This window comes from Coregonus clupeaformis, chromosome 29 (genome assembly GCF_020615455.1).
Source record: "Coregonus clupeaformis isolate EN_2021a chromosome 29, ASM2061545v1, whole genome shotgun sequence".
NCBI classification, from domain to species: Eukaryota; Metazoa; Chordata; class Actinopteri; order Salmoniformes; family Salmonidae; genus Coregonus; species Coregonus clupeaformis.
The window spans coordinates 2,403,268-2,416,808 of NC_059220.1; the positions used below are offsets into that span (position 1 = coordinate 2,403,268).

Genomic DNA, 13,541 nt, shown 5'->3' on the forward strand with positions numbered 1-13,541 from the left:
GTACTATACTGATGGGATTATACTGATGGGATTATACTGACCCAGTACTATACTGATGGGACTATACTGACCCAGTATATACTGATGGGATTATACTGACCCAGTACTATACTGATGGGATTATACTGACCCAGTACTATACTGATGGGACTATACTGATGGGATTATACTGATGGGATTATACTGACGGGATTATATTGATGGGATTATACTGACCCAGTACTATACTGATGGGATTATACTGACCCAGTACTATACTGATGGGATTATACTGACCCAGTACTATACTGATGGGATTATACAGACCCAGTACTATACTGATGGGACTATACTGACCCAGTCCTATATTGATGGGATTATACTGACCCAGTACTATACTGATGGGACTATACTGATGGGATTATACTGATGGGATTATACTGACGGGATTATATTGATGGGATTATACTGACCCAGTACTATACTGATGGGATTATACTGACCCAGTACTATACTGATGGGACTATACTGACCCAGTCCTATATTGATGGGATTATACTGACCTGGGACTATACTGACCTGGGACTATACTGATGGTAGATCAATCAATCAATATATTTAATGAGCAACAGTGGCTCTCTTTTTTCCCTTTCTAATGAGATCATTAAATGGACAGTTTCTGCGTCCCAAACAGCCCCTTATTCCCTATGTAGTGCACTACTTTTAATCAGAATATGTGTACTCTATAGGGAATAGGGGGCCATTTCAGGCACACAGTCAGTTGTTGTGATTGTGAACTAACCATATGTTGTTGGCGGCGCGTCTTGTTGCAGGTTGAAAGTTGACCAGGGACATATCGCATCCCCCTGCCTCATACAGGGAGGGAGTGAGCTTCCCTGGAATCACAGACCAAACACAGTCTGTTGCTCTGATTACATAAACAACACAGTCTGTTACTCTGATTACATAAACAACACAGTCTGTTGCTCTGATTACATAAACAACACAGTCTGTTACTCTGATTACATAAACAACACAGTCTGTTGCTCTGATTACATAAACAACACAGTCTGTTACTCTGATTACATAAACAACACAGTCTGTTGCTCTGATTACATAAACAACACAGTCTGTTACTCTGATTACATAAACAACACAGTCTGTTACCCTGATTACATAAACAACACAGTCTGTTACTCTGATTACATAAACAACACAGTCTGTTGCTCTGATTACATAAACAACACAGTCTGTTACTCTGATTACATAAACAACACAGTCTGTTGCTCTGATTACATAAACAACACAGTCTGTTGCTCTGATTACATAAACAACACAGTCTGTTACTCTGATTACATAAACAACACAGTCTGTTGCTCTGATTACATAAACAACACAGTCTGTTACTCTGATTACATAAACAACACAGTCTGTTGCTCTGATTACATAAACAACACAGTCTGTTGCTCTGATTAAATAAACAACACAGTCTGTTACCCTGATTACATAAACAACACAGTCTGTTACTCTGATTACATAAACAACACAGTCTGTTCCTCTGATTACATAAACAACACAGTCTGTTGCTCTGATTACATAAACAACACAGTCTGTTGCTCTGATTACATAAACAACACAGTCTGTTACCCTGATTACATAAACAACACAGTCTGTTACTCTGATTACATAAACAACACAGTCTGTTCCTCTGATTACATAAACAACACAGTCTGTTCCTCTGATTACATAAACAACACAGTCTGTTACTCTGATTACATAAACAACACAGTCTGTTGCTCTGATTACATAAACAACACAGTCTGTTACTCTGATTAAATAAACAACACAGTCTGTTACCCTGATTACATAAACAACACAGTCTGTTCCTCTGATTACATAAACAACACAGTCTGTTCCTCTGATTACATAAACAACACAGTCTGTTACTCTGATTACATAAACAACACAGTATGTTGCTCTGATTACATAAACAACACAGTCTGTTACCCTGATTACATAAACAACAGTCTGTTACTCTGATTACATAAACAACACAGTCTGTTACTCTGATTACATAAACAACACAGTCTGTTCCCCTGATTACATAAACAACACAGTCTGTTCCTCTGATTACATAAACAACACAGTCTGTTACTCTGATTACATAAACAACACAGTCTGTTACTCTGATTACATAAACAACACAGTCTGTTACCCTGATTACATAAACAACACAGTCTGTTACTCTGATTACATAAACAACACAGTCTGTTCCTCTGATTACATAAACAACACAGTCTGTTACTCTGATTACATAAACAACACAGTCTGTTGCTCTGATTACATAAACAACACAGTCTGTTACTCTGATTACATAAACAACACAGTCTGTTCCCCTGATTACATAAACAACAGTCTGTTCCTCTGATTACATAAACAACACAGTCTGTTACTCTGATTACATAAACAACACAGTCTGTTCCTCTGATTACATAAACAACACAGTCTGTTACTCTGATTACATAAACAACACAGTCTGTTCATCTGATTACATAAACAACAGTCTGTTCCCCTGATTACATAAACAACACAGTCTGTTCCTCTGATTACATAAACAACACAGTCTGTTCCCCTGATTACATAAACAACACAGTCTGTTCCTCTGATTACATAAACAACACAGTCTGTTGCTCTGATTACATAAACAACACAGTCTGTTGCTCTGATTACATAAACAACACAGTCTGTTCCTCTGATTACATAAACAACAGTGTTCCTCTGATTACATAAACAACACAGTCTGTTACTCTGATTACATAAACAACACAGTCTGTTGCTCTGATTACATAAACAACACAGTCTGTTCCTCTGATTACATAAACAACAGTGTTCCTCTGATTACATAAACAACACAGTCTGTTCCTCTGATTACATAAACAACACAGTCTGTTGCTCTGATTACATAAACAACACAGTCTGTTACTCTGATTACATAAACAACACAGTCTGTTACTCTGATTACATAAACAACACAGTCTGTTCCTCTGATTACATAAACAACACAGTCTGTTCCTCTGATTACATAAACAACACAGTCTGTTACTCTGATTACATAAACAACACAGTCTGTTCCTCTGATTACATAAACAACACAGTCTGTTCCTCTGATTACATAAACAACACAGTCTGTTCCTCTGATTACATAAACAACACAGTCTGTTACTCTGATTACATAAACAACACAGTCTGTTACTCGGATTACATAAACAACACAGTCTGTTCCTCTGATTACATAAACAACACAGTCTGTTGCTCTGATTACATAAACAACACAGTCTGTTACTCTGATTACATAAACAACACAGTCTGTTCCTCTGATTACATAAACAACACAGTCTGTTACTCTGATTACATAAACAACAGTCTGTTCATCTGATTACATAAACAACACAGTATGTTCCCCTGATTACATAAACAACACAGTCTGTTACTCTGATTACATAAACAACACAGTCTGTTCCCCTGATTACATAAACAACACAGTCTGTTCCTCTGATTACATAAACAACACAGTCTGTTGCTCTGATTACATAAACAACACAGTCTGTTGCTCTGATTACATAAACAACACAGTCTGTTCCTCTGATTACATAAACAACACAGTCTGTTGCTCTGATTACATAAACAACACAGTCTGTTCCTCTGATTACATAAACAACACAGTCTGTTCCTCTGATTACATAAACAACACAGTCTGTTACTCTGATTACATAAACAACACAGTCTGTTACTCTGATTACATAAACAACACAGTCTGTTACTCTGATTACATAAACAACACAGTCTGTTCCTCTGATTACATAAACAACACAGTCTGTTGCTCTGATTACATAAACAACACAGTCTGTTCCTCTGATTACATAAACAACACAGTCTGTTACTCTGATTACATAAACAACACAGTCTGTTACTTTGATTACATAAACAACACAGTCTGTTCCTCTGATTACATAAACAACACAGTCTGTTACTCTGATTACATAAACAACACAGTCTGTTCCTCTGATTACATAAACAACACAGTCTGTTCCTCTGATTACATAAACAACACAGTCTGTTCCTCTGATTACATAAACAACACAGTCTGTTCCTCTGATTACATAAACAACACAGTCTGTTCCTCTGATTACATAAACAACACAGTCTGTTCCTCTGATTACATAAACAACACAGTCTGTTACTCTGATTACATAAACAACACAGTCTGTTACTCTGATTACATAAACAACACAGTCTGTTCCCCTGATTACATAAACAACAGTCTGTTCCTCTGATTACATAAACAACACAGTCTGTTACTCTGATTACATAAACAACACAGTCTGTTCCTCTGATTACATAAACAACACAGTCTGTTACTCTGATTACATAAACAACACAGTCTGTTCCTCTGATTACATAAACAACACAGTCTGTTCCTCTGATTACATAAACAACACAGTCTGTTCCTCTGATTACATAAACAACACAGTCTGTTACTCTGATTACATAAACAACACAGTCTGTTCCTCTGATTACATAAACAACACAGTCTGTTACTCTGATTACATAAACAACACAGTCTGTTACTCTGATTACATAAACAACACAGTCTGTTCCCCTGATTACATAAACAACAGTCTGTTCCTCTGATTACATAAACAACACAGTCTGTTACTCTGATTACATAAACAACACAGTCTGTTCCTCTGATTACATAAACAACACAGTCTGTTACTCTGATTACATAAACAACACAGTCTGTTCATCTGATTACATAAACAACAGTCTGTTCCCCTGATTACATAAACAACACAGTCTGTTCCTCTGATTACATAAACAACACAGTCTGTTCCTCTGATTACATAAACAACACAGTCTGTTGCTCTGATTACATAAACAACACAGTCTGTTCCTCTGATTACATAAACAACACAGTCTGTTACTCTGATTACATAAACAACACAGTCTGTTACTCTGATTACATAAACAACACAGTCTGTTCCTCTGATTACATAAACAACACAGTCTGTTACTCTGATTACATAAACAACACAGTCTGTTCCTCTGATTACATAAACAACACAGTCTGTTCCTCTGATTACATAAACAACACAGTCTGTTACTCTGATTACATAAACAACACAGTCTGTTCCTCTGATTACATAAACAACACAGTCTGTTCCTCTGATTACATAAACAACACAGTCTGTTACTCTGATTACATAAACAACACAGTCTGTTCCTCTGATTACATAAACAACACAGTCTGTTCCTCTGATTACATAAACAACACAGTCTGTTACTCTGATTACATAAACAACACAGTCTGTTCCTCTGATTACATAAACAACACAGTCTGTTCCTCTGATTACATAAACAACACAGTCTGTTCCTCTGATTACATAAACAACACAGTCTGTTCCCCTGATTACATAAACAACACAGTCTGTTCCTCTGATTACATAAACAACACAGTCTGTTCCCCTGATTACATAAACAACACAGTCTGTTCCTCTGATTACATAAACAACACAGTCTGTTGCTCTGATTACATAAACAACACAGTCTGTTCCTCTGATTACATAAACAACACAGTCTGTTACCCTGATTACATAAACAACACAGTCTGTTACTCTGATTACATAAACAACACAGTCTGTTACTCTGATTACATAAACAACACAGTCTGTTGCCCTGATTACATAAACACACAGGAGTGGTAATGCATTTAATGCTGCAGATAAGATGAATGCCAATCTAATCAATAACAGTCTCTTTGAACTCATTTAATGTGAGCAAAGACAAACACCATGTCTGGAAATACTCTAAGCACGTTACAGTAACGCACTGTTGGAGAACACTGTTGGAGAACACTGCTGGAGAACACTGTTGGAGAACACTGTTGGAGAACACTGCTGGAGAACACTGTTGGAGAACACTGTTGGAGAACACTGCTGGAGAACACTGTTGATAATCGGAGTAAATAATCGATTTACTACTGTAGATAAGATAGATGTGGTAAAGTTAGTCCCGTGTGGCTCACTTGGTATAGCATGGCACTTGTTACGCCAGGGTTGTGGGTTCGATTCCCACGGGGGACCAGCATGAAAATGTATGCACGCACTACTGTAAGTTACTCTGGATAAGAGCGTCTGCTAAATGACTCCCTACTGTAAGTTACTCTGGATAAGAGCGTCTGCTAAATGACCACTACTGTAAGTTACTCTGGATAAGAGCGTCTGCTAAATGACCACTACTGTAGTCTCTCTGGATAAGAGCGTCTGCTAAATGACCACTACTGTAAGTCTCTCTGGATAAGAGCGTCTGCTAAGTGACTCACATGTAAATAATGTAAAATCACCAGGAGTGTGTTGGACACCATTCAAGACAAACAACATGGCTACCTCCCTGGTCAAACAACATGGCTACCTCCCTGGTCTAAAGTAGTACACTATGTAGGGAAGAGGGTGACATTTGGGACGCAGCCCTTGACTGCAAATACTATATGCCACAGTCTGTTTATGGTTGAAAAGTCATCTTTTCAACGTATCGTGCTCACTGGGAAGTTTGACACATGCTCTTGAAGGAACGTCTTCAGATCCAGTACCAATCAAAAAGGTACAAAGATTAAATATTGACTACAGTATGTTGGGATTCACTCTTGCAATGCACATTTTATACGAACCTCACATCCTAGTCCATCTCCCTCCTTCCTTCAATCTATGCTAGTCCATCTCTCTCCTTCCTTCAATCTATGCTAGTCCATCTCTCTCCTTCCTTCAATCTATGCTAGTCCATCTCTCTCCTTCCTTCAATCTATGCTAGTCCATCTCCCTCCTTCCTTCAATCTATGCTAGTCCATCTCTCTCCTTCCTTCAATCTATGCTAGTCCATCTCTCTCCTTCCTTCAATCTATGCTAGTCCATCTCCCTCCTTCCTTCAACCTATGCTAGTCCATCTCCCTCCTTCCTTCAATCTATGCTAGTCCATCTCTCTCCTTCCTTCAAATCTATGCTAGTCCAATCTATCCCTATCAATCCTTTCCTATAGGAGATGGTACACCATTGCTTCAGCAACATCTTTACTCAGATAAAACCGGACATGTTACTCAGAGCATTATGGGTACTGTCATGCACTTCTGCGCTCCCTCTGTTCTGTCCTACCAGGGTCATCCTGCAGGCTGCTAGTTCCCACGTTTAGGATAAGATTAAGTTTAATAGTATCTTAGACACACAGTACTGCTGTATACAAAATAAACACTGTACATTACACACTTACACTTGTTAAACCAAATAAAACATTGCAATTTAGCCACGTCATACACACTGTACACATCTTGTTAAGTCCTGAGAGCATTTTGGGATTCACTCTTGCCATGCACTGCACATTGTAAATTAACTACAAATCCTAATCTATAGCTCTCATTGCCCCTAATCTATCCCTGCCTGAAAACTGGATGTTACCCCTAGAGCATTATGGGTACTGTAGTTAGTACATCATGCAACTACAACTGCCTACTGAAGTCATCCTGTAGGCTGGTAGTGCATTATGGGTACTGTAGTAGCTCATGCTACATCTCCCTACCGAAGTCATCCTGCAAGCTGGTAGTGCATTGTGGGTACTGTAGTACCTCATGCTACATCTCCCTACCGAAGTCATCCTGCAAGCTGGTAGTGCATTATGGGTACTGTAGTACATCATGCTACATCTCCCTACCGAAGTCATCCTGCAGGCTGGTAGTGCATTATGGGTACTGTAGTACCTCATGCTACATCTCCCTACCGAAGTCATCCTGTAGGCTGGTAGTGCATTATGGGTACCGTAGTACATAATGTTACATCTCCCTACCGAAGTCATCCTGCAGGCTGGTAGTGCATTATGGGTACTGTAGTACATCATGCTACATCTCCCTACCGAAGTCATCCTGTAGGCTGGTAGTGCATTATGGGTACCGTAGTACATCATGCTACATCTCCCTACCGAAGTCATCCTGCAGGCTGGTAGTGCATTATGGGTACTGTAGTACATCATGCTACATCTCCCTACCGAAGTCATCCTGCAGGCTGGTAGTGCATTATGGGTACTGTAGTACATCATGCTACATCTCCCTACCGAAGTCATCCTGTAGGCTGGTAGTGCATTATGGGTACCGTAGTACATCATGTTACATCTCCCTACCGAAGTCATCCTGCAGGCTGGTAGTGCATTATGGGTACCGTAGTACATAATGTTACATCTCCCTACCGAAGTCATCCTGTAGGCTGGTAGTGCATTATGGGTACCGTAGTACATCATGCTACATCTCCCTACCGAAGTCATCCTGCAGGCTGGTAGTGCATTATGGGTACTGTAGTACATCATGCTTATCTCCCTACCGAAGTCATCCTGCAGGCTGGTAGTGCATTATGGGTACTGTAGTACATCATGCTACATCTCCCTACCGAAGTCATCCTGCAGGCTGGTAGTGCATTATGGGTACTGTAGTACATCATGCTACATCTCCCTACCGAAGTCATCCTGCAGGCTGGTAGTGCCTATGGTAGAGGCCTTGTCCTGAGAGCCCTCCAGGTCTGCACTTCCATTCCTGGCCAGCAAGGAGGCACTAGCACTCAGCACGGTCACCTGGGACGGAGTTCTGGATGGCTGACCTTTCACCTGTGAAGTAGAAGGCTGGGAGGCCTTGCTGAGAGCCTCCTGAAAACTGGAGGGAGAAGTAGGAGAGGAGGATAGGAGAGATGGGGAGACGGGGCAGGGGGAGAGGGGAGGGGGACAGGGGAGAGGGGGAGGAGACAGAAGAGTTGGTATATTGTAACAGCAGTAGACGGGATGGAAGTAGTAGTGATGAGAGGAGGAGGTGGTGGAGGAGGAGGTGGTGGTGGTGGTGGAGGAGGTGGTGGTGGTGGCGGAGGAGGAGGAGGAGGTGGTAGTTGGTAATCAAGATGGCAATAGAAAAATACAAGATGTGTCGGGATGGTAAAAACGGGCAAACGTGAACACAGCACACAAAGATAGATAAACAGAGAGAGACAAACAGAGAGCGACAAACAGAGAGAGACAAACAGAGAGAGACAAACAGAGAGAGAGAGACAAACAGAGAGAGACAAACAGAGAGAGACAAACAGAGAGAGACAAATGTTCTGATAGGACAATTATAACCAAATGAAGGCTTAGAAAGTACACTGGAAAGGGGGAGGGAGTGTACTCGGGTTTCAGAGAACAGTGATAGGTTACACCACTAGAAGGCTGAAGAAATCTATAGGGAGGAGGACACTATACCTGGTGGAGGAGGAGGAGGAAGAAAAAGAAAGAAGAAGAAAAAGAAAGAAGAAGAAGAAGAAGAAGGGGAGGAGTAAGATGGAGGGACGATGACATAATGATGGTTTCTTTAAGGACGGCTGGCAGAGAGAGTGTTAGATAATGATGGTTTCTTTAAGGACGGCTGGCAGAGAGAGTGTTATATAATGATGGTTTCTTTAAGGACGGCTGGCAGAGAGAGTGTTAGATAATGATGGTTTCTTTAAGGACGGCTGGCAGAGAGAGTGTTAGATAATGATGGTTTCTTTAAGGACGGCTGGCAGAGAGAGTGTTATATAATGATGGTTTCTTTAAGGACGGCTGGCAGAGAGAGTGTTAGATAATGATGGTTTCTTTAAGGACGGCTGGCAGAGAGAGTGTTAGATAATGATGGTTTCTTTAAGGACGGCTGGCAGAGAGAGTGTTAGATAATGATGGTTTCTTTAAGGACGGCTGGCAGAGAGAGTGTTAGATAATGATGGTTTCTTTAAGGACGGCTGGCAGAGAGAGTGTTAGATAATGATGGTTTCTTTAAGGACGGCTGGCAGAGAGAGTGTTATATAATGATGGTTTCTTTAAGGACGGCTGGCAGAGAGAGTGTTAGATAATGATGGTTTCTTTAAGGACGGCTGGCAGAGAGAGTGTTATATAATGATGGTTTCTTTAAGGACGGCTGGCAGAGAGAGTGTTAGATAATGATGGTTTCTTTAAGGACGGCTGGCAGAGAGAGTGTTATATAATGATGGTTTCTTTACGGACGGCTGGCAGAGAGAGTGTTAGATAATGATGGTTTCTTTAAGGACGGCTGGCAGAGAGAGTGTTAGATAATGATGGTTTCTTTAAGGACGGCTGGCAGAGAGAGTGTTAGATAATGATGGTTTCTTTAAGGGACGGCTGGCAGAGAGAGTGTTAGATAATGATGGTTTCTTTAAGGACGGCTGGCAGAGAGAGTGTTAGATAATGATGGTTTCTTTAAGGACGGCTGGCAGAGAGAGTGTTATATAATGATGGTTTCTTTACGGACGCTGGCAGAGAGAGTGTTAGATAATGATGGTTTCTTTAAGGACGGCTGGCAGAGAGAGTGTTAGATAATGATGGTTTCTTTAAGGACGGCTGGCAGAGAGAGTGTTATATAATGATGGTTTCTTTAAGACGGCTGGCAGAGAGAGTGTTAGATAATGATGGTTTCTTTAAGGACGGCTGGCAGAGAGAGTGTTATATAATGATGGTTTCTTTTAGGACGGCTGGCAGAGAGAGTGTTATATAATGATGGTTTCTTTAGGGACGGCTGGCAGAGAGAGTGTTAGATAATGATGGTTTCTTTAAGGACGGCTGGCAGAGAGAGTGTTAGATAATGATGGTTTCTTTAAGGACGGCTGGCAGAGAGAGTGTTAGATAATGATGGTTTCTTTAAGGACGGCTGGCAGAGAGAGTGTTATATAATGATGGTTTCTTTACGGACGGCTGGCAGAGAGAGTGTTATATAATGATGGTTTCTTTACGGACGGCTGGCAGAGAGAGTGTTAGATAATGATGGTTTCTTTAAGGACGGCTGGCAGAGAGAGTGTTAGATAATGATGGTTTCTTTAAGGACGGCTGGCAGAGAGAGTGTTATATAATGATGGTTTCTTTAAGGACGGCTGGCAGAGAGAGTGTTATATAATGATGGTTTCTTTAAGGATGGCTGGCAGAGAGAGTGTTAGATAATGATGGTTTCTTTAAGGACGGCTGGCAGAGAGAGTGTTAGATAATGATGGTTTCTTTAAGGACGGCTGGCAGAGAGAGTGTTAGATAATGATGGTTTCTTTAAGGACGGCTGGCAGAGAGAGTGTTAGATAATGATGGTTTCTTTAAGGACGGCTGGCAGAGAGAGTGTTAGATAATGATGGTTTCTTTAAGGACGGCTGGCAGAGAGAGTGTTAGATAATGATGGTTTCTTTACGGACGGCTGGCAGAGAGTGTTATATAATGATGGTTTCTTTACGGACGGCTGGCAGAGAGAGTGTTAGATAATGATGGTTTCTTTAAGGACGGCTGGCAGAGAGAGTGTTAGATAATGATGGTTTCTTTAAGGACGGCTGGCAGAGAGAGTGTTATATAATGATGGTTTCTTTAAGGACGGCTGGCAGAGAGAGTGTTAGATAATGATGGTTTCTTTAAGGACGGCTGGCAGAGAGAGTGTTAGATAATGATGGTTACTTTAAAGACGGCTGGCAGAGAGAGTGTTAGATAATGATGGTTTCTTTAAGGACGGCTGGCAGAGAGAGTGTTAGATAATGATGCTTTCTTAAAGAACGGCTGGCAGAGAGAGTGTTAGATAATGATGGTTTCTTAAAGAACGACTGGCAGAGAGTGTTAGATAATGATGGTTTCTTTAAGGACGGCTGGCAGAGAGAGTGTTAGATAATGATGGTTTCTTTACGGACGGCTGGCAGAGAGAGTGTTAGATAATGATGGTTTCTTTAAGGACGGCTGGCAGAGAGTGTGTTAGATAATGATGGTTTCTTAAAGAACGGCTGGCAGAGAGAGTGTTAGATAATGATGGTTTCTTAAAGAACGGCTGGCAGAGAGAGTGTTAGATAGTGAAACGCTTACTTCTCAAAACAGACTGATAGTCTACACCTGTGGTTTACAAAGCATATGACAAATACAATTTGATTTGAATAAATACAATTTCATTCGAGGCTGTTTAGCATTTTGCATCTTATTGACCACAGGCTGGTTTCTCGTCTAACATTTCAGTGGCTAAGCAGCATTTAGGAATGTGACCTTGCATGAGAATCAACTGAATACAGGGAGGGCCGAATCCTCTTCAGGTGGATGTAGGGTGTTTGCAAATTTCCGGTAACTTTCCAAAAATTAGGGCTGGGTGATATGCGCGATATTCCAAATGCCTGTATCGCAAGAATCTAGTTTTTTTTTTTTATTGTTTGTTTTTATGAGCGTTTGTGTCTGCTTGTTCTCATGTTTTTTTTGGTCTCGTCTCCTTCGCTCTGTGTGCATCCCATTTCACACACACCAAGCCCCTCCTGCTGCCACACACAACAAAGATGAGAGATCACTCTCTCTGACAAGAGGTTTCAACTCGCTATTTTGCATTTGAGGCTTGGTCCAACAGAAAAATCGGTCATATGGACACCGAAACACACGGAGACATTATTTTACTGTACTAGAGAAGTTAAACCTTTCTAATGATACCCTTTTAAATTTCTCAACTCCTCGAATTGTGCGCAGAGCAGACACTACTAAAAATGGGAGTATCAATGAACATCGACTCTGGAAAATGAATGCTCAGTTTGTCAGCATTTTAGCCAAACAGTTATACTAGATATTTATTATGTATTTTATAAAATGCATAATACGCATAAAACACAATTATATAAAGGAATTGGCAACTCGTTCTCATTCTGAGAAATAAGGTAGACCACTTGATTTCAACATCTGAACAAAAGTGGACAGGCTAACGAGCTTTTCAAACAGTTGAAGGCGGACAGAAGTGTGTGTTCGTAACAATTCAACTGTTCTACCTTGTTAGCTAGCAAAACAGATCCAAGTTGGATAAACATGAAATATAAATATTAGCTGGCTACTCACTAGCACGGGGGCTTTTGTGCTTGAGAGATTGTTTAGGAGACCTGTGTTAGCAAATGTTCTATTAAGCCTGCTACAAGAAGGGAGTCATTATTAGTGAATGTGCATTATGCATGGTTATTAGTGAATGTGCGTGGTTCTGGTTCAAATGTGACAAAAAGGGCATTTTCATATACAAACTTGAAAGCCCGATCAGTGATTATTGCAAAAAAGCAGGTTAAACTATTTTGATAATACAATGAAATGATCAGTGTGTCTTATGGTTGTGGAAGGCTTGTATTCAGCCTAGGTATAATCTCACAAACCCTGAATTCATTAGATTATTGCTGACTGTTTGGAATGCAGTGTATTTTACCTTTAATTGTACAATAAAGCTCATTTAGAGAATGTATTTTTTATAACGATTCTGAAATTATTCAGACCCCTTGACTTTTTTCACATTTTGTAACAACCTTGTTCTAAAATTGATTAAATTCTTTTTTTCCCCCTAATCAATCTACACACAATACCCCATAATGACAAAGCAAAAACAGATTTTTAGAAATGTTCGCAAATGTATTACAAATAAAAACTGAAATATTACATTTACATAAGTATTCAGACCCTTTACTCAGTACTTTGTTGAAGCACCTTTG

The 13,541-nt window shown here is 40.2% G+C and overlaps 1 protein-coding gene across 1 annotated transcript in view; it reads right to left on the reverse strand.

Moving 5' to 3' along the window:
• LOC121544221 (pecanex-like protein 1) overlaps positions 1–13,541 on the reverse strand; it is a 121,873-nt gene that overhangs the window by 60,791 nt on the left and 47,541 nt on the right. The window contains exons 8-9 of the mRNA XM_045209034.1: positions 8,529–8,722; positions 782–875 (exon numbers count right to left, since the gene is read on the reverse strand). Coding sequence (XP_045064969.1) covers positions 782–875; positions 8,529–8,722 — 288 coding nt within the window. The remainder of the gene's footprint in view (positions 1–781; positions 876–8,528; positions 8,723–13,541) is intronic.